The sequence below is a fragment of the Chrysemys picta genome, chromosome 11 (genome assembly GCF_011386835.1).
Source record: "Chrysemys picta bellii isolate R12L10 chromosome 11, ASM1138683v2, whole genome shotgun sequence".
NCBI classification, from domain to species: Eukaryota; Metazoa; Chordata; order Testudines; family Emydidae; genus Chrysemys; species Chrysemys picta.
Window position 1 is genome coordinate 58703861 of NC_088801.1, and position 22342 is coordinate 58726202.

A 22342-nucleotide genomic window follows, 5' to 3' on the forward strand; every position below is an offset into this window, starting at 1 on the left:
CTAAACTACAGTTATATAAAAGAACTGTTTCTTATTTTCAAAGGCTGACTATCTGAAGCTCAAGGGTGAGGGTGAGGTCCAAATCTCATCACGGGTAGTAAGGAGGAACTGAGAGGGAGCTGCCGACCATGCCCTTTTAGAGGCTCAGCACATGAGGAAAATGGGGGCCCATGCGCCGCTTGCTGGTTCGGCCAGTAAAACTCTCATACACTTCCAGTGGAATGTATGTGTGTACAGTCAATCATAGGAGAACTTTTCCTTGTCTGTTTTCATGTATCTGTTGCTCCTGATAATACACACATTCATCTGAGCACTGAATTCAGAAAACCCATGCTCACTTATGGGCTTTGCATACAAAAGGATAATGTACCAAAAACTCAGTGTTTAATCTGTCTAATGCATTTTCAAACTTCTCATAAAACATTGTGTACGTTTAAGAATACATAAAGTAGCATAAACTGTATGTACTTTGTTTCATACTGCTATGGGTCATACATAATGACAATATCAATCTTACCAACCTGTATTCTCTATATTGCATAGACACAATGGGCTAGATTCATCTACCCAGCGCAAAGGGAAAATTCATCATGGGGAAAGAGCAGGCATTGTTTCTCCTGCCAACTTCCCTCAAGGGTTATGGCATGGGAAGGCAAGTTTAGTTTCTGCCAAGGTTTACATAGGAGCTTCACCAATAGAGTCTGCAAGGGGATGCACTGAATTGGTGTATTTTCTGATCATCCTGACTATGCCCTCTTTCCACTCAGCATTGTCCAATGTTGTGGATACAATGGGCACCTCTGGGTTCCTCTGCAGATAAGTTTTTGTTGCCCTCCAGGGTTATGCCACAGTAAGGCCCTACATTGCCACAATCTCAATCTTGGCCTGAATTGCACCGCCAAACCTACAAACCAATGTGTGTCAGAAACTGGAGATGACTCAGTAGGTTACAAAAATTCACATGGCCTAAACATTTGGCTAGCATACAGTAGGTTAGTAAACAGTTTTACACAGACTGATTTTTGTGTATTATTTCTCCCTAATAATTTTAAGAGTCTGAAATTTTCTTATTATGCAGACTATCTAAATTGTGTTGTCAGTAGTATCAGTGCAACTCCTCTGAAGTCAATGAAGCTGTGCTGGCATCACCGTGTAGACTATGGCCCATCCATTGTATGTGAACCTTATGACATCACTGGTGCTATGCTGATTTACTCCAGCCAAGGATTGGGGTCTACTTTCCATTCTTCTCTTTCACTATCCTTTTCTCTCTGTTTTTAGTCACTTTAACATTCAGTGCTCCTGGAAGGCTATAATGCTGTGTTCAATTTATATGCATATATCTGTATGCAATTAAAATTATATTGCAATGACATGAAGTCACCTATGTATATTATTTTGTAATTTCACCAAAGAAATCCTACCATATTTCCAATCCTCATGGCACATGTTTCAATGAAGTGGCCTTTCTGGGTGGGTGGGGAAAGAAAGAAAAAAGACGGTTACTCACCGTTGTAACTGTTGTTCTTCGAGATGTGTTGCTCATATCCATTCCATTGGGTGTGTGCGCGCGCCGCGTGCACGATCGTCGGAGAATTTTCTACCCTAGCAACACCCGGCGGGTCGGCTGTGGAGCCCCCTAGAGTGGCGCCTTCATGGCGCTGAATATATACCCCAGCCGACCCGGCGCCCCCTCAGTTCCTTCTTGCCGGCTACTCCGACAGTGGGGAAGGGGGGCGGGTTTGGAATGGATATGAGCAACACATCTCGAAGAACAACAGTTACAACGGTGAGTAACCGTCTTTTCTTCTTCGAGTGCTTGCTCATATCCATTCCATTAGGTGACTCCCAAGCCCAACTTAGGTGGTGGGGTCGGAGTGAGACATTGCTGTGTGCAAAACCGCTGATCCGAAGGCAGCATCGTCCCTGGACTGCTGCACTAGTGCATAGTGAGCTGTAAACGTGTGGACTGATGACCAAACCGCCGCTCTACAAATGTCCTGGATCGGAACTTGCGCCAGGAAAGCAGTCGAGGAAGCTTGGGCCCTCGTGGAGTGAGCGGTGAGGTGCGGTGCTGAGACACCTGCCAGGTCATAGCAAGTCCGGATGCAAGACGTAATCCAGGAGGATAGGCGTTGTGAGGAGACCGGTGAGCCTTTCATTCGGTCGGCCACTGCAACGAAGAGTTGCGTCGTCTTTCTAAAGTGCCTTGTGCGGTCAATATAGAAAGCCAGGGCCCTGCGTACGTCCAGAGAATGCAAACGTTGATCCTGGCGAGTAGCATGCGGTTTAGGATGAAAGACCGGGAGAAATATATCCTGGTTGATATGAAAAGGAGAAACCACCTTAGGGAGAAAGGCAGGATGTGGACGAAGCTGCACTTTATCCTTATGGAAAACTGTGTAAGGGGGCTCGGATGTAAGCGCCCTGAGTTCAGAAACGCGCCTTGCTGAGGTGATGGCTACGAGGAAGGCTGTCTTCCAGGATAGGTACAAAAGTGAACAGGTGGCCAGTGGCTCGAATGGAGGACCTGTGAGCTTGGAGAGAACCAGGTTGAGGTCCCACGTCGGAACGGGTTGACGTTGTTGTGGGTACATCCGGTCTAAGCCCTTGAGGAATCTAACGACCATCGGGTTAGAGAATACCGAGGACGCGAGTTCCCCTGGGTGAAAGGCTGATATAGCGGCCAGGTGAACTCTAATTGAAGATATCGCCAACCCCTGCTGTTTTAGGGAGAGGAGATATTCCAATATGAGAGGAATAGGTGCCTGTAACGGGGACGTGGCTCGTTGTTCGCACCAACAGGAGAACCGCTTCCACTTGGCCAAGTATGTGGTCCGTGTTGAGGGCTTCCTACTGCTCAGCAGAATCTGTTGGACAGAGTGCGAGCATTGTTGCTCTGCCTGGGTGAACCATGGAGCAACCACGCCGTGAGGTGGAGCGATTGCAGGTCGGGGTGACGCAGCCGGCCGTGGTCCTGAGAGATGAGATCCGGACATAATGGAAGCGGGATCGGTGTCTGAACCGAGAGTTCCAACAGTGTGGTGTACCAATGTTGTCTCGGCCACGCTGGAGCGACCAGAATTACCTGTGCCTGGTCTCTGCGCAATTTGAGCAGTACCTTGTGGACCAGAGGAAACGGAGGGAAGGCATAAAACAGGTGGTCTTTCCAGGGAAGGAGAAACGCATCCGAGAGGGAGCCTGGAGCTCGACCTTGCAGGGAGCAGAACACGTGGCACTTCCTGTTGTCTCGAGATGCAAACAGGTCTACCTGGGGAAACCCCCACTTCTGGAAGACGGAATGTATGATGTCCGGACGGATAGACCACTCGTGCGTCTGGAAAGACCTGCTGAGTCGGTCCGCTAAAGTGTTCTGGACTCCAGGGAGGAACGATGCCGTGAGATGGATTGAGTGGGCGATGCAGAAGTCCCACAGGCGAATGGCCTCTTGGCATAGAATTGACGAACGTGCTCCTCCTTGCTTGTTGATGTAAAACATGGCCGTGGTGTTGTCGATGAGAACTAACACACAGCGGCCACGTAGGAGATTGAGAAATGCCTGGCACGCCAGGCGCACCGCCATCAGTTCCCGAACATTGATGTGCAGGGCTAGCTGGGATGCAGTCCACAGGCCCTGGGTATGGTGTTCGTTGAGATGGGCGCCCCAACCCAGCGATGAAGCGTCTGTGACCAGGTGCAGAGAGGGTTGTGGGGCGTGAAACGGCATCCCCTCGCAAACCACATTGTGATCTAGCCACCAGGTGAGGGAGGTCAGGACCGAGTTCGGGACCGTGACCACCATGTTCAGGCTGTCCCGATGTGGGCGGTATATCGACGACACCCAGGTTTGGAGTGGGCGAAGCCGAAGTCTGGCATGCCTGGTTACGTACGTGCAGGAAGCCATGTGACCCAGCAGGGTAAGGCACGACCTCACCGTGGTAGTTGGGAAGGCCTTGAGCCCTTGAATGAGGCTCGTGATGGTGCAAAAGCGGTTGTCTGGCAGGATGGCTTGTGCACGTCTGGAGTCTAGGACTGCGCCGATGAATTCTATTCTCTGGGTAGGTTCTAGAGTGGATTTGTCCTTGTTGAGTAGGATGCCCAACTCGTTGAATGTGTGCACTATTATGTGGACGTGAGCTCGAACTTGCTCTTTGGTGCGACCGCGTACCAGCCAGTCGTCTAGGTACGGGAACACCTGTATCCCTTGCCGACGAAGGTACGCTGCCACGACAGCCATACATTTCGTGAACACTCTTGGGGCCGAGGATAGGCTGAAGGGAAGGACTGCAAATTGGTAGTGCACCTTGCTTACCACGAATCGCAGGAAGCGTCTATGAGGCGGGTAAATTGCGATATGAAAGTATGCGTCTTTCATGTCGAGGGCGGCGAACCAGTCTCCAGGATCGAGGGAAGGGATAATGGCCCCCAAAGAGACCATGCGGAACTTCAACTTTACTACGAATTTGTTGAGTCCGCGCAAGTCCAAGATGGGTCGCAGACCTCCTTTGGACTTGGGGATCAGGAAGTAACGGGAATAAAATCCCCTGCCCCTTAACTCTGCTGGAACCTCCTCTATGGCCCCCATAGCAAGGAGCGTGGAAACCTCCTGTATAAGAAGTTGCTCGTGAGAAGGGTCCCTGAAGAGGGACAGGGAAGGGGGGTCGGAGGGGGGGATTGAAGAAAACTGGATAGCGTATCCCCTCTCCACCGTGCGAAGGACCCAACGGTCCGAAGTTATAAGGGACCAAACACGGTGGAAGTGGGAGAGGCGATCCCGAAAGGAGGGGGCTGGATCCTGGGGGATGACTGGGGCGCCGTCCTCGACCGCACCTTCAAAAGTTCTGCCTGGGGCCTGCGGGTGGCCTTGGTGGCCCTTGGTTCTGACCGGGTTGAGGGCCGGTCCACCTTCGTCTACCACCTCGCCCACGCCTCCGGGCCGAGTCCTGTCTCTGACGAGGTGGGGGGGGGGGGGTAGAAGCGCTGAGGCTGAGGCCTAAATGGCCTGCGCTGAGGGCCCGCAACATGCATCCCCAGGGAGCGCATGATTGTCCTGGAGTCCTTGAGGCTCTGCAGGCGAGAGTCCGTCTTCTCCGAGAACAACCCCTGTCCTTCGAAGGGCAAATCCTGCAGGGTTTGTTGCAATTCCGGGGGCAAACCCGAAACTTGGAGCCAGGAGGTCCTTCGCATAGCGATGCCCGAAGCCAGGGTTCTCGCAGCCGAGTCCGCTATGTCCAAGGAGGCCTGTAAGGAGGTCCGAGCCACCTTCTTACCCTCCTCTACCAAGGCCCCAAACTCCTCCCTGGACTCTTGGGGAACCAATTCCTTGAACTTCCCCATAGAGTTCCAGGAGTTGAAGTTGTAGCGGCTCAGGAGCGCCTGCTGGTTAGCCGCTCTAAGTTGCAGCCCTCCGGCTGAATAAACTTTACGGCCAAACAAATCGAGGCGCTTAGCCTCCTTCGATTTGGGCGCTGCGGCCTGTTGACCGTGACGCTCCCTTGCATTCACTGATGCCACCACCAGTGAACACGGCTGGGGGTGGGTATACAAGTACTCGTAGTCTTTGGAGGGGACAAAGTACTTTCTTTCCACCCCTCTCGCTGTGGGTGGGATAGAGGCAGGAGTTTGCCATATCGTATTTGCATTCGCCTGGATCGTGCGGATTAGGGGTAACGCCACTCTTGATGGGGCATCCGCCGCGAGGATATTTACAATGGGGTCCTGCACCTCCACTATATCCTCCGCCTGCAGGTCCATATTACGGGCCACCCTACGTAGGAGGTCCTGGTGAGCCCGAAGTTCTATTGGGGGTGGACCTGTGCACGATGTGCCCGCCACTGCCTCATCCGGAGAGGAAGAGGAAGATGCCTCCGGTGGTAAAGGATCCAAGGGAGGGTCCTGGTCTCCCTGCTCCTGGGCCGGAGCATCACCTGCGCTTGGGTCCAGGACGTCAGGTGGTGCGGACACGGAAGCCTCCATGCCCCCTGGCGGAGGCCGAGAGATGGTGGACTCCGGGGCTCTTCTAACGGAGTGGCCCGAGCGAGAGGTCGAAGTTATTGGAGCCCCTTGCGCCTGATGGTACGCCCACGGGGTCCAGAACGACCAGTGAGATGGGCCATGAGCAGGGTCCTCTGCTACCTCCTGCCAATGGCCTATGTCCTGCTCCTCGGCTTGCCCCTGAGGGGGGTATGCCGATCTCGATAAGTCCTCAGAGGAGCGAGACACCGATCTCGATGGCCATGGCGGTGCCGAGTGCGCCGAGACGAATCCCGTGGGCTGCGGTGCCGCACGGTGCCGGTCCGGAGATGTTCTATCTCCACGCGGTGCCGGCGATCGGTGCCAGGATCGCGATCGGTGCCGATGACCTCGCCGGTGCCGGGAGTCGGATCTGGACCTCGACGATGACCTGGAGTAGGCCCGGTGCCGGGAGCGGCCTCTCGACGTCGAGCGTTGATCGTAGCGGTGCCGAGAACTACGTCTCGATGTTGATCGGTGCCGACGATCATAACGGTGCCGAGACGTAGAGCGGTGCCGCGACGAAGATCTTGGCCGCGAGTACGACCGGTGCCGAGGTGATATCCGGCGCCGGGACTGCGAGCGGCGTGGGGACCTGCTTCGGGACCTGGACCGGCGCCGTGGTTCCAGCCCCTGCGATGGAGGGCGCATCAAGGCAGGTTTCCCCCTAGACTGGACCGGACGAGTCAACGGTGCCGGCGGTGCCGGTGGTTGGGGCGGTGCCGGCTCCGTCAGAGCGATCAAGTCTCTCGCCGTCGCGAAGGTCTCTGGGGTCGACGGGAGGCACTGTATCACCGCCGGTCTCGGTGGAGACCCTGTCTGCACCGGACTCAACGGCCTCGGAGCCGGAGTCGACGGTGCTGGAGGCACCTGTTTCCGGTGCTCCACAGGCGGACGCGGCTCTACCCCCGGCACTGGGGGAGCCGGCGTCTTCGGCACGGAGGTCCCCGTCTTATGGGCTTTTTTATGTCCCGGGGATAATGAACGGCGCCGAGGCACTTGCTGTGCTTGCGGTGCCGACGAGGTCCGGTGCCGTGGAGGCTTGTCCGACGCCACTCGCGTGGTCGGAATAGTCGGCGCCGCCGGGGCACTGCGCACCGAGGTGCCAGGTGCCGGGGCCTGACGCGCTGATGGAGCGTCCGGGCTAAGTGCCGCCTCCATAAGGAGTTGCCGGAGCCGAAAGTCCCGCTCCTTCTTGGTCCTTGGTCTGAAGGCCTTACAGATCTTGCACTTATCTGTTTGATGGGACTCTCCCAGGCACTTCAGACACGAGTCGTGCGGGTCGCTCGTTGGCATAGGCTTAGCGCAGGAGGCGCACTGCTTGAAGCCGGGAGCCTTGGGCATGAGCCCGGCCACGCGGCCGGGGGAAAAAGGGGGAGACAACCCCCTTAATCCCCTTGAACTATATAACAACTAGTAACAAGTGAAAAACCAACTATTTAACTATAAACAACTAGAACTAGAACTATAACTGTGAATGACTGAATAAGCTAGGGAGAGTGGAGAACAGCTATGCCGCGCTCCACAGTTCCAACGACCGTCAGGGGCGGTAAGAAGGAACTGAGGGGGCGCCGGGTCGGCTGGGGTATATATTCAGCGCCATGAAGGCGCCACTCTAGGGGGCTCCACAGCCGACCCGCCGGTGTTGCTAGGGTAGAAAATTCTCCGACGATCGTGCACGCGGCGCGCGCACACACCTAATGGAATGGATATGAGCAAGCACTCGAAGAAGAAGGAATATTTAGATTCACAAATCTCCAAAACCAGTGTTTTATAGTACTATATTACCAAGCATGTAAGAGGAATACACAAAATTTGTAATTACAATAGATGATGTTTGTAATCAGGCGCAGACTCACCCCTGCGGCGCCTCCTGCTGGTGGTCTCGGGAATTAGCTCACCAGTCACCGGAGCACCCTCTGCAGGCCAGATGTCCCGCCCATCGTTGGCCCCGTGTCCCTCCCGGACCCCAGTGCCCTTGGTTTGGGTGCTGCCCCCCTGGCAGTACCCCACTCTCTCTGGGTCTCCCCACCCAGGGGAACCCCCATCCCCTATCCCCACATCGCCTCAGTCGTGGCTACCGCCAGTGACAATCTAGCCTCCTTGCCCTGGGGCGGACTGCAGTCTATCAGCCAATCATCACAGGCAACAAGGGGTTTGGATTGGCTGCCTTCACCCACCCTCAGGCTGCCCCTCTGCAACCCCAATACCTATGTGGGCCTAGGACTAGGCCCTGCAAACTGGGGAGTTGCTGGCCTAGGGCTTCCCTGCCCCCAAGGCCTTTCCCCAGCCCTGCCTCACTCTAGGTCCCTGGTGAGTTCCCCAGCAGCCAGGCCTATCTCTCTCTCCAGTCAGAGTGAGACTCCTGAGCTTCTGGTTGCCCTGGCCTTCTTTTCAGGCCTAGTTGCTCAGTTTGGGGCGTGGCCCCAGCTGCAGCCACTTCCACCAATCAGCTGGGGTTTTGCTCCCTTCCACAGCTCCGGCCCTCTGAAGGGCTTTTCCAATCCCTTCAGGGCAAGAGCTGGTGTTCACCCCACTGCAATGCCACATACTTTTTCCACACATTGTTATAGTTTAAAAATCAAATAAAAGGAAGCATACATGGAAAGGCAGTTAGGCAAGCTAGTTGTCCGATCTTGAGATTGTGAATTCAAATCCTAGTTTTGCCACTGTCATTTTTTGTCTTTACAAAAGTTATTTAGAACCAGATTTTCAAACTTGAGTGATGACAATTAGGTGTCAAAGGCCCGGATCCTGCAAACACATGCAAGTAACATTATGCATGCAAGTAGTCCCACAGATTTTAATGCTACTACTCACATAAGTAAAGTTATGCACGTCAGTTGTTGCAGGATTGGGACCCAATTCTATATTTAGGTACGTAAACACTTGTTTTAGGAAATAACTTTTGACACCCAAGTTTGAAAAACTGGCCTTAAGCCCTCAGTATCTCAGAGATATTGAAATTTATTTATCTACAATATCTTGCAAGTCTTGCGAGGATTACATTTTTGTAGGCACTTCAAAGATAGAAAGAACAATATAAGTACCAACTATTATTATTACAGTACATTATCACCCAGTCAGCTAAAAACTGGACACTTACATAAGGAAATACTGCTTTGTTATATTAACTGCTCTATTGTTTCAGTACAAACAGCTGATGTTGTGAGTATGGTTTATCTTGTGTACTACTTGCCAAAGCATGTGTGGAACAAACAATTTAGAACACGTCCTAGATAATCTTTTCTTTTGTCAGACCCACCTTAATGACTTCATAAAGGTGTACAGTTGCACTCCCCAGCAACCTTGGAAAGTCTTTTGGACCTTGAAATCCTACCAATTCTAGAATAATCCTATTCCGCTCATCCTCTTGCCGCCTTGGAACCTGAAAAATTAAAACACAACATCTACATGCTATCTACATGGAGCAACAAGAGCAACTGAGAAAAGGGTTAAATCTGGGGTAAACTGACCCATTTGCTACAGCACTCATTACACAGTTCTGAGGGGAACAAGTGAAGGCTGGGCACTCACAGATCTCTTTGAAACTGATGGCATAGTAGCAGGCACCTTCCATTTAGGCTAAATGGGAGAACAATTAAATGCCCCTCTGTTTAGTACTGTAATAGTTGGAACAATGGAAACTTCCAATGAAGGAGTAGACTTCACACAAGGTCTGGGCAGTAGGGGCGATCTGGTCCAATAGGATGCCCTGAGGGATGATAAACGCAGGGACTGGCAATTAATTGAACTGCAGTTGCATGTCAGAGGCAGGCAGAAAGCCAGGAGACAGTAAGAGAAGAATTGGTAGCATGGTCCTGACCGAAAACTAAGAAAAAGGGTTTGGGGGCAGAATGCTGGCTGGAAATGCAGACTTGGAATTATGAGCACGGAAACTGCCTCCTGCTGTTTGACCTTACTGCTTTCAGAGAAACAGGAGTTTGTGCACCTTCTTTGTAAGTAAACAGGACTACATCAAAGAAACATCTGACTATCATCAATTTCTCTTAAAGGAAACAACCCAAAACACCCTAAATTTTGGCTTACTACTTGGGTCAAAAGGGGTAATAGTACTAGTAAGTTTCAATTGCCTCAAATAACAGGAATTTATGTTCCACAACAAAGGCTAAATGGAGAACCCCATCGCACCCACTAGCAAAGGCATTCTGACTTCCCCCATATCACCCAGTCATGCTTCACGTCAATCTCACCACCTTCCACCCTCCCAGTAGGCACAGCTCAGATTAAGTGTACTTAGTTCGACAAAGATGGAATGGCATAGTGGAATTGGCTAAATGGAGCTAAGAGTGCGTTTTTAGTAACATACTACATACACCTACATATCACTAAGTTATTCTTAAAAATGAGCCCAAAAAAATTCCACATCAAACCAAGTTAAGCTGGACATAAGGTTGTAAATATGTATCAATAACTTCAGAGGGAAAATATCTTAATAAAACATTGCAATTGAATAAAATACAAATATCTGAAAGCACAGAAATTCAAAGTTAAGATTACACTTAAATCAAACATTGGAAAGCATGGAAATGCAGAGTTTTACTACCCAAAACAATCTTAAATCTGCCCTTTTATTCCCTCCACTCTCCAATCTAAACCACGGAACAACTATTTGCTTGTTCACAATTTAGCTTGAACAATGACAGAATGAGTCACATATCCCCAGTACACTGTACCATACTTGACAAATTAATATAAAGCACCAAGCGAACACTATGGGCCTGACCAATCCATTATACCAGTTTTACACCAATGTAACTCCAATGATTTCTACGATGTTACGATATATGTGCACCCTACTCAACCAGAGAATAGTCTCCAATTCATCCTCCCTTGACCAGATAGCAATAACAATCTCTCAGCTCTGGGCAGAAGAAAAACAGTCTTGTGGTTAAGAGACTGGAGCGGAGCCTGCAGACTTCATTGCAGTTTTACTTTATGAACCCAGATGAGATGTACATTGATAAAAAAAAAGAGAATAGTCACAAAGTACTACAGTACATGAGATTCCCTCCTCCTTGCCCCTGAAAAAACAGCTCTAAGTATTCCGTGTTATCATGCTATTAAACCAATAATGAGAATTACATTAGAAAAGAGTGGAAGCTGTAATAATACCTGTACAGAAAAATATTTCACATCTTCAAAATGAATCACAATGTCCTTTCTGTTCTTCTTTAACTGTGATTTGAAAGTTTGTGGATTTGTGCATTTCATGACTTCGTTAACACTAATACGAAGCAGCAAGTTTGTATTTTGCTGTATATCGACTGAAAGTCATTCATTTAGGAAACATAGATCTTTTTAGTGAGTCAGCAACAGTAAAGTGGGTTTATTACATGGTAGTGACTACCATGAAAATAATGAGCAATATACAATAAGATCTAATTCTCCTCACTGCGTGTGTGCGAACCCAATTAATAAACATGGGTATACTTTTAAGATTCAAATTTATCTTTTTCTGTCCACACTGGCACTTAACCAAGATCATATTGCTATTTCTTCTTTCAGAAATAAACAGATATTTGACCACTGACAGTGGTCAAAATATGAATTCACATTTGTCTCCTCACTATTACACTATTGTCAATTTTACTGTTTCCCTTTTATGGGTAATTCAATTGTACTTGTATATCATTAAAATAGCATTATTAATTTTTTTAATATCAGACTGTAAATTCACAAAAATTGGTAGAGGGACTTAATGGCAGGTTACTTTGATGTTGCCGCATTGAAGAATGCAGTGCACTGAACTGTGAGATTTGTGATTAAAACATTCAGAAATAAAACACACCCACAGACTGCCTGTGATGAACTATAATGTTAGGAAGCTGATGTCATTCATAGGGGGAGAAAAAACACCTGAAAAGAGAAATAATAAAACTCTCAAAGGTTTATTATTAGGGCCCTACCAAATTCACAGTCCATTTTGGTCAATTACACGGTCACACGATTTAAAAAATCATAAATTTCATGATTTCAGCTATTTAAATCTGAAATTTCACGGTGTTGTAATTGTAAGGGTCCTGGCCCCAAAAAGGAGTTGTGGGGTGGTCAGAAGGTTATTGTAGGTGGGATTGCGGTACCGCTCCCTTACTTCTGCGCTGCTGCTGACAGTGGCGGTACCTTCAGAGCTGGGCAGCTGGAGAGCAGTGGCTGCTCTGAAGGCAGAGCTGCCACCAACAGCGCAGAAGTAAGGATAGCATGGCATGGTATTGCCATCCTTACTTCTGCACTGCTTCCTGTAGAGCTTGATACCAGTCAGCTCTGTGTTTTTGGGGAACCAGGGCACAGTGTCTGGCCTTTATGACTCATGAGGGACACCCATCCTCCCCCACCCGGTCTCTGCTTGAACCAAGACTGATCAGAGAAAAGGTTTGCAGAGAGCAGTGAAGGGTGTTGGGAGACACACCTAGACCCCTCCTGACAAGGGTGACAAGATTAAGACATCTCCATTTGCATACAGAATGGAGAGCAGAGACAACTCCACTAGCCTCATCTGCATGAAAGATGGGACAGGGATTAGCATACAGAATGACGAACCGAGAACTGCACTGAACTCTGGGACCAGAAAAGCAGGGAAGCACTGCATCATGGGAATCTCTGCTCCAGATGTTAATGAACCTGTGCCTGCCTACTCCCAGCTCAGCAGTTATCTGACCAATTCTAGTAATGAATCCTTGATTGATATCCAAAATATTGAAGCAGCCTAGTTGCATTGTGAGCTCCCTGGAAGAAATCACCACCCATAGCCAAGAGTGATCAGCTCCTATTGTCTAGCCTAAAGAAACCCTTGAGTCATCAGTTTACCCATACACAAATCTAGTGTTCTCCCTTGAACTATTGTTGTTTCTCTAAAACCCCTACCTATGTTCAAGTAAGCGTTCTGATGCATAGACCCAAGCTCTGCATCAGTTCCACTGGCAGGGCCGGTGCTTCCACTAGGCGACCCTAGGCGGTCGCCTAGGGCAGCAAGATTTGGGGGGCAGCATTTTGCCATCCTTGGCGGAAATTCGGCGGCGGGGGGTCCTTCCGCTCCGGGTCTTCGGCAGAAATTCGGCAGCGGGTCCTTCACTCGCTCCGGGACCCGCTGCCAAAGTGCCCCGAAGACGCGGAGTGGAAGGACCGCTGCCACCAAATGCTAAGAGGAGGAGAGCTGCCACTTAGGGCAGCAAAAACCCTGGAGCCGCTCCGGTCCACTGGGACTCCATCTCCACTGATTATGCTGGTGGCTCTGCCTGTCTCCTGCCCTCAGGGCCCTGAGCTACCACCATCACCTGGGAACCCTGACCAGTTCAAGCTTCAGGAAGCAATGAGATCCACTTCTTTCTCTCTCTCCGTTTTCCTTTCTACCTTATGTATTAACCTTTAATAATGTATGTTATGTTGGTTTAGCCCTCCTTGTGTAGTTATCACTATTATTCAATAAATAACTTTTATGGTTAAGTTGGTTGCTTCTCTCTCTCTTGCTGAACTTTATTCTTTTGTGTTTTTAGCTTCCCCCATTTACTCTACAGCAACGCTTCTTTTACCTAAGCTAAAGATCCCTGCAGCGCCCAAAATACTGTGGGGTTTGCTCATCAAGTAAGTTACTATCAGTACAATTGTGATGTGAGAGTGGGGATAGGACCTGCTGAATCTGGGACACATAAGGGTGGCAGCTTGAAAGTGCTGCTTGACCCAGCCCATTGAGCCCAGGGGCACATAAGGGAGGGCAGCTTGAAAGTGCTGCTTGATCCAGCCCATTGAGTCCAGGGACATATAAGGGGTCAGCTTGAAAGTGCTGATTGACCCGGTCCACTCACACTTGCTCTGTTAATGTATGTGTGTGTGTATATGTGTGTTTATCCAGTTCTGGGGCTGGAGGAACCAAGCCCTAGGGAACCTAGGGCCGGCAGGATAGATCCATTGGGAGGAGACTTGCATAAGGGAGAAGTAGAGCTCCATATGAAAACACACGTGACACAAGCAGTACATTGATAGAATTACAGAACACTCTCCCCTCCCCCTCCCAGAAGAGTAACCCGAATAAATGAGCATACCCCAAAGTAACTGGCAGATCTGGTAACAAGCTAGGCCCCCAGTCAGCAGCCACCACTCTCCAGCTACCTAGCTCTGAAGGCAGCAGCGCAGAAGTATAGGCGGCATGGTATGGTATTGTCACCCTTACTTCTGCGCTGCTCCTGGCGGGACACTGCCTTCAGAGCTGGGCACCTGGCCAACAGCTGTTGCTCTCTGGCCACCCAGCTCTGAAGGCAGCGCAGAAATAAGGTTGACAATACCACTACCCCCCTAAAATAACCATGAGACCCCTCTGCAGCTCCCTTTTGGGTCAGGACCCCCAGTTTAAGAAAGGCTGATCTCCCCCCATGAAATCTGTATAGTACAGGGTAAAAGCACACAAAAGGCCAGATTTCATGGTCCGTGAGGTGTTTTTCATGGCCATGAATTTGGTAGGGCCCTATTTATTATATATTGTTTTCATTTATTTTACAATAAAAAATAACATTACTTAAAATGTGAGCAACATACTATTTACTCAAACATGAAGTTTTGTGTAGACTGCCTGAAATACTGTACGTAAGATTTCCCAAGTGTCTTCTGGTCACTAACAGTAACAATGTAAATGGCTTTAAAATAATTTGTCACCCTTTCATGAGTAAAAAACTCAGTCTAGACAGAATACTGATTGCTATATAACAATCCTAATAATTAAATATCTTTGCTTTTTAAAATTACAATTGTTCTCTCCATGTAAACGTGTCTTTTGTTCCTACAGTACATAAACAAGGAAGTCTACTCAGTGAGTCTCCTTAGGATTCTATTACTGGACTCTGGCTCACTGCTAAATTCCTCATCAATTCACACACTAAATGAATGTCAAACTCAATAGCTAGAGAAAGAAAGCATTATCTCTTAAGTGAACTGCAAGAACCTACAGAGTGAGATGTTCTATACTTCCCTGCCAGAATACTCTAAAGGTGTGGTCAGTCCAAAGATAGAGGAAAATATGCTTTGCAGAGGGTAGGGAAATAGAAAAAGGATACATTTTGATGTAAAATCTTTGCACACCTTCACATGAACAGCCAGGCAACCAACCTAATGAAACCCAAAAGAGGACAAGTGATAAATTAATCCCAGAAAAATCTTGAAACTTTCTTTAGGTCCTGATACAGCAATTTTTTGTAGGCACTTCTTAACACAAGAAGTCATTTGTAAATGCATTTGTTGCTTTGTGGCAAAACAATGTAGTAACTTTGTCTTTATAAAATGGTGAGAAGAAATACAGGGTTTCAAAAAAATTACACGCTTCCAGCAAACCCACAAAAGGTGGAAACCTTTTTTCTCTAACCATTAGACCAAATCCTGGATTCTTTATTCAATTTGGCCTAGGGAAATATTTCAGGATTTAGTCTATGTAGAATTCCATTACTCTTTTTTAAAATGTAAAATATACTGCTCAGAGATATAGAAGTTTCAGAACTAGACAGGGAGAAAAAGTAAGCAATGACAGCAATTTTAAAAAGCAATAAGGCACTACAAAGCATACAGGGATGGTGAATAAATGACACTTTTTGGAGACCATACAGGAAACAACCCAAACATGCCTATACTTTAGGCAAGGTATTATTGCTTCTTTAACAATGTTTTAAATAAACATTAAATAATTTGTTTTTGAGTGATACAATATTTCTTTACTTTTTTTATAGACCAAATCCAGGGATCTAGTATTAGATCTCCATTTGATATAGGCAAAGTTTGCAGTTGCTTTGTTCAAGACAGTGAACTCCTGGAAACAGGGGCTGTCTCTCTTTTAGTTGTATAGTGCCTGATCCACAGAACAAAAAAAATTTTCATCAGTAAACTGAACAATGAGTTTCTTGGCTTCAGCTGTGAACACAGAAGCTTATTAGCAAAATGAAAATCAATAAACATTCGGCAATATAGAACAATTTCAAGGACATCCCTGAATGAGTATATTCAAGTAAATCAGGTGATTAAATTTTACCAAGAGTTGCATAGTAATTTTTAAATCTCTGTAAGCACATAAAAGCTTGATGCAGGGGTTCTCAAACTTCTTCATTTTGTAGATATCTTAATAAAGAGATTCTCATAGATCACGCCTCCTCTCATTATCAATCATATGAACCACCCCCCTCTAGTTTATGATTGCATTAATATCCATGTGACAACAAATACTTAACTAAAAATACATAAAACACTGACTTAATATTACTTTTATATGTGTTTAAATGTAATTTGGTAACTGAAAACAAGAAAGAATCACAGCACTATGTGACCAGCCAATTCTTCATTGATTGCCAGCTAGTTCTCCAAGTACCACAGACCACTGTCGGAGAACCAATGGTCTGTAGTGTACATACCACATCTCCACAGGGGACTAAACTGTGGACGTCAGCAGATTGTTCAGTTTCTTTATCAGATGTCTTCAGGATTTTCTGCAACAACTACCAAAAGTAAGAAAAAAAGATTTTGCAATTGCCCTTTCAAAAAGAAAATACAGTACACTATTTCCTAATTATTTTGGAGGTTAAAACAAACAAGTATATTTTGCAGCTTCCAACATAAGAGAAAACTCATATGACTCCACCAGTGAATAAAAACCAACAAAATCTAAAACCCTATAAAAATATGAGTCTCTCTTCCATAGGAAAGCATACTAACACTGGTGTTTGGACTCTAAACACGTATTCCTATGTATATTAATGGGCATACCTCTGCATTTCATGGCCAATCACAAATGTTGCTCTATTCAATCTTAGAGTAAAAGAGCTTTGAAACTGAGAAAGCATGTTTTCCCACAACAGGGACGCACAAGGCAACACTCAAGAAATGTAGTCACATAGGTTATCATCTACCACCATATTCAAAACGTTATTTTGAAGTCTAATTCAAAACATTTTAAATATGTTTGAAACTGAATTCTATTTTTTCCCATCTTCTGAGCACAAGACATTTTTGACAAAACACAGTCTTGTACAATGGATGGATTCTTAGCATACAAATGGAATGATAAAACACTAGCCAAAAAGTGTGACAACCTGGTGGCAAAAGGTTTTAGGGCCCTCACGAACTGCTGATGATAAACTACTGTATGAAATATTCTTACAGCAAATGAGAGTTTCTCATTGCTACAAAATAAGGAGCCACTACTCCAAATTATTACTATGTAACAGTACCTCTAGTGCTGAAAACAAAAGGAGTTTCTGGCTGCTTTTCTTATGAATATTCACAATTTCAACTTTCTGGATCAGTAGATGAATGGAAATAAAATGTGTTAGCCATTCACACCATTATAAATACCTCCATCATAATGGGTGGATGTCCACAGAGAATACTAAAGTGACAAGGCCTTTATGTGAATGGCCAAGCTGATCAAAGAACGCTTAAGCAGCAAATACTGCCTTTTGCTGAGAAGTGAAACTTCTCTTCAAGGCCATTTCTGAGAGCTATGAAACATACACCTTGCATGAGTGTGTGAATGTGTACAAGCATGTGCATGCACAGCTAGTGTGAGATGGGGAGATACCCAAGTGCAATTTCAATACCCCAGTCTACCAATACCCACTCATACCCCTGCACCCCACCCTCCAACACCCCCACACCTCACCAGCCCTCCACACCCCTGCATCCCACTCTCCAACACCCCCACACCTAACCAGCCCTCCACACTCCCGCACCCCCCTCCACACCCTCCCTTCTCCAACCCACCCCCTCCCTCTAACCCCCCACACCCTGCCCTCACCCTGCGTGAAACCACCCACCCTCATCTCAACACCCCAGTCTACCAATACCCACTCATACCGCTGCACCCCAGCCTCTGACACCCCCACACCCCAGCCTCTGACACCCCCACACCTCACCAGCCCTCCACACCCTGCCTTCACCCCCCCTCACCTCACCCCCTGCCCTCCAACACCCGCACCCTGCAGCTCACCTTCAGCAGGGATCGCACTCTGCCGACCTTGGCCACCTCGCGGCTGAAGCTCCCCAGCACCGAATCCACCGAGCCGAGCCGGCCGGCGGTGCCGCTGGCGGGGGGCTGGGAGACCGAGAACACGGAGCCCCTCGCCCCGGGGGCCGACATCGCGCCGCCCCGCGCCTCAGCAACCCCAGCAACGGCCGCTTGCTCCAGCGCGCGGCCCGCGCCCCCGGGGGGGGGGGGGGGGGACTGCCCCGAGCGCCTCTGCACGCGCCGCCCCCTGCCCCGGTCCCAGCCCCAGGCACCCGGCGTGTGGGAGAGACGGGACTGGAGAAACCCGCGAGGGCAGAACAAATCTAACCCAGGCCTGCCCTGAGGGCCGACGGCAGCACCCAGTAGTACCCGACCCCGAGCCCCATTCCCTTGCATAATGAATACACATCAGCCCGCCCGTGAGGCAGACGGGGTGAGCAGCTAGACACCGCTGTCACACGGGACAGAGATGTTCGTTTAAAAATAGATTGAACAATGTATCTCTAAAACGGCACAGTAAAAATCTATGCAAAAACTTTACCCCCCCCTGACTCCTTCCACCAGGGAACACCCCAGTGGGTACAAACAGGCCCGACACGCTCCCTCGCCTTGTGTTATTGAACCTACAACAAACATACAGGGCTGATTTTCAGAAGTGCTGAGCACTCACCCTCGAAGTGAGCTCCATGCCAGCGCCACTGAATAATAACCATGTCAACAAATAATGAACTAACCCAAACTGCCTATTACAGCACTGAAGAATTTAGGAATATCTGCCATCATTAAAAGAAGTAACATTAAGTAACTATTTTATGAAGATATAGAAGATAATTCCATCTGGATGTTCGTTCCACTCTTGAGTCATTTTTAGTGTATAGTATTCACTCATACATTTGCAAAAGAATGAGTAAAATCTGACCAAAATCCCAAATATCTGTATTTGGGGGAGAACACTCCTATGACTCCACCAGTGAATAAAAACCAACACAATCTAAAACCCTATAAAAATATGAGTCTCTCTTCGACAGGAAAGCATACTAACACTGTGTAGTTAAGCAGTACTGTACAAGATGTAGATTTGTAAAGACTTGTTTTTAAATTAATGTGAGTGGGCTTCAAACAACATGGACTACATTTTTAAGGTGTAAAACAACACTGAAGGGATACCATAAATGAGTTAAAAATAGTTTAAGGTACTACAATTCCTGAGTCTCCCTGACAGTTTTTGTGGGTTTACGATCACATTTTCTTTTCTAAGGGCTTGTCTATACTTACCGCGCTGGTTCGGCAGCAGGCAATCGAACTTCTGGGTTCGATTTATCGCGTCTTGTCTGGACGCGATAAATCGAACTCAGAAGTGCTCCCCGTCGACTCCGGTAATCCTGCTCGCCGCGAGGAGTACGCGGAGTCGACGGGGGAGCCTGCCTGCCGGGTCTGGACCGCGGTAAGTTCGAACTAAGGTATGTCGACTTCAGCTACGTTATTCACGTAGCTGAAGTTGCGTACCTTAGTTCGATTTGGGGGTTTAGTGTAGACCAAGCCTTAGACTTTCTCTCTCTTGTTGCTGTGGGAAAGACCAACACAACAGGGGGGAAATTGACTGAGGGGGAAACAGGCAAACTGATACACAATATACTGTCAAAATGAACAGAGTAATCTGAAAAATAGAGGAAAATAGTTTTCTCTAATCTTCCAGTCATAGCTTATAGTTATTTGTAACAGTAGTGGGGGAAACCAACAAATTGGCACTAATATTTCCATAATATTTTAATTAACACAAAAATACTGCATTAAAAACCAAAGATATCACTGAAGTGGAAACCCACAAAAGTATCTCAGTTAAGGCTGCTACAGAGATTTCACATTTTTAATTAAATGTATTTATTTCTCAAACTTCTTTTTTGACTTGTTCTAAACTTTATGAGGAGCTAAACAAAACAAAACAAACAAAAGCTCTCACTTAGATCCAAATTCAATTGTGAGGCTTAATAGACTGAAAATTATTTTGTAAAAGAAAACAAAGCATACATCAGCCAATGTATCACTTTCTGAGATGCAATTGTAAATGGCTGTAATATTAAAAGGAGATCCCTGGCTAGGCTCTGGGTAATTTAAGCATATCGATACACATACCCACAGAAACATATGAACATAAAAAAATCTTGAAGATGCATGGATCATGCACCTTTCCTGACCACCTCGCATTGACAGCAGTGAAACAACCTCAGTAATTCACAAGCGCCTGCAACAACATAGAGAAGTACCCCTTTCTATTGATGTATTCTCTCGCAAGACGGCCCAGGGCCAAAATTGGGATATGCGTGCCATCAATCACTCTGCCACAGTTAGGGAATCCCATTGCTGCAAAGCCATCCACTATTTCATGCATATTTCCCAGTATCACAGTCAGGGCCGGTGCTACCATTAAGGCAAACTAGGCGGTTGCCTAGGGTACCAAGATTTGGGGGTGCCAAAAAGCGGTGCCCCCAATTTTTTTTATTACAGCGTTCCTGGGCTGGGCTGCCGACGGCGCGCTGACATGTGCGGCTCAGACTCCCTCTCCCAGCGCAGCGGCCGCTCCATGCAATTATTGTCATTGCCGGTGGGGGCGGCGTGCTCGGGGAGGGGGTGTATTAGAGGTGAGCTGGGGTGGAGAGCCCTGTGGCAGCTCCCCGCCTCCCGCCCTGAGGCACCCCTCCCCACGGCAGCTCCCCACCCCCCCGGCCTCGGGAGCCATGCGGCAGCTCCCCACCCCAGCTCATCTCTGCTACGCCCCCTCCCCCAGTGCGCAGTCGCCGCTCCACTTCTCCCGCCTCCCAGGCTTGCGGCACCAATCAGCTGTTTGGCGCCGCAAGCCTGGGAGGGGAGGAGAATTAGAGCCGGGGCGGCGTGCTTTGGGATGAGGCGGAGCAGAGGTGAGCTGGGATGGGTCGCTACCGCACGGCTCGCCGGGCCAGGGGGGTGGGGAGCTGCTGCGGGGGGGGGGGAGCTCCTGCGGGGGGGGGGGGAGGGCAGGGAGCTGCTGCAGGGCTGCGGGGGCGCAAGGTGGAAGTTTCACCTAGGGCGCGAAACTTCCTTGCGCCGGCCCTGATCACAGTCGTTGGTAGCAGGATGTGATTAATGGTCCTGCAAATCTGAGTGAATGCAAACCCCACGGTGAACTTCCCAACTCCAAACTGATTTGCGACTGACCAGTAGCAGTCTGGAGTTGCCAGCTTCCACACAGCAATCGCCACATACTTCTCCACCAAGAGGGCAGCTCTCATTGTGGTGTCCTTGTGCCATAGGTCAGGGGTGAGCTCCACACACAGTTCCAGGAAAGTGGCTTTCTGCATCAGAAAGTTTTGCAACCACTGGTCATCATCCAATACCTGCATAACAATGCGATCCCACCACTTGGTGCTTGCTTCCCAAGCGCAATGGTCCACCATGTGCAGCTACTCCGTGAATGCCAAAAGTAATCTGGAATGGTTTCTTTCCATGGCACACAGCGGGGCAGGCACCACGGATTCCTGTTCAGATTTGCAGCTCATAAAATACAGCATGATCAGCCACCTTGTGTTCATAACACTTATCACAAGACTTGAGAGCAGTGCTGGATTCATGATTTCAGATGGAGAGGATGGGCGCATAGTTTACAGGGGCTGTTGAAAATGGCGTGAAACATAGTCAGACACCCATGGAATGATGGGGCAGAAAAAACTGCATCATGGGACAGTGAGCCCGCAACGATGATGCACTCTGAGCTATTCCCCATTCCCACAACTCCTAGCAGCAGAAGGTGGCAAGTTGCACAGTGGGCTAACTACCCATGGTGCACTGCTCTCTCTGTCAATGCTAGAGAATGAACTGTGGATGCACTCTGCTGACTCAGGAAGCATTATGTAAACATGTGCAAGCGATGTTGTTATTGCAGTTAATGATTGTCGGCGACACTTGTGTCAACTTAACTCTGTACTGTAGACATAGCCCTAGACAACCTAATTCCTTACACTAACAACACATTTTTCTATGACAACAAAACAGATCACCCCAAAGGACTGTTAGCTCTAACCTTATATTCTGTTAAAATAAACTTTTATTCTACTATGTTTTCCCCCATAAGATGATTTGTGTTTCGATCTTTAAAAATATTTAACCAAGTAATATGTCCTAATCAGATGAGCTGACATTAGGATCAACACCCAAAGGCAACTGGTTGAGGATAAAAAAAATGCTACTCACAAAAGCATTTGCCCATCTAATCTTTTGTATACCATCAGTCTTCTTCCCGTGCTATCTAGGTAGTGATGTTTACCAAACTAGTTTTGAGTTTATCTACCAGAAAAGACTCAC

At 48.0% G+C, this 22342-nt stretch overlaps 1 protein-coding gene across 4 annotated transcripts in view; it reads right to left on the reverse strand.

Annotated features, from left to right (window-relative positions):
* Positions 1–18157, reverse strand: part of LOC135974150 (maestro heat-like repeat-containing protein family member 7) — a 105750-nt gene extending 87593 nt beyond the window's left edge. For 3 of the 4 annotated variants that reach the window (XM_065560901.1, XM_065560902.1, XM_065560899.1), the window contains exons 1-5: positions 17990–18157; positions 16416–16499; positions 15078–15129; positions 11149–11300; positions 9278–9400 (exon numbers count right to left, since the gene is read on the reverse strand). In XM_065560901.1, coding sequence (XP_065416973.1) covers positions 9278–9291 — 14 coding nt within the window. In that variant the 5' untranslated portion in view covers positions 9292–9400; positions 11149–11300; positions 15078–15129; positions 16416–16499; positions 17990–18157. Of the gene's footprint in view, positions 1–9277; positions 9401–11148; positions 11301–15077; positions 15130–16415; positions 16500–17989 lie in introns of those variants that run through there. The other variant, XM_065560900.1, reaches the window with a different exon arrangement.
* Positions 18158–22342: the final 4185 nt, after the last annotated feature.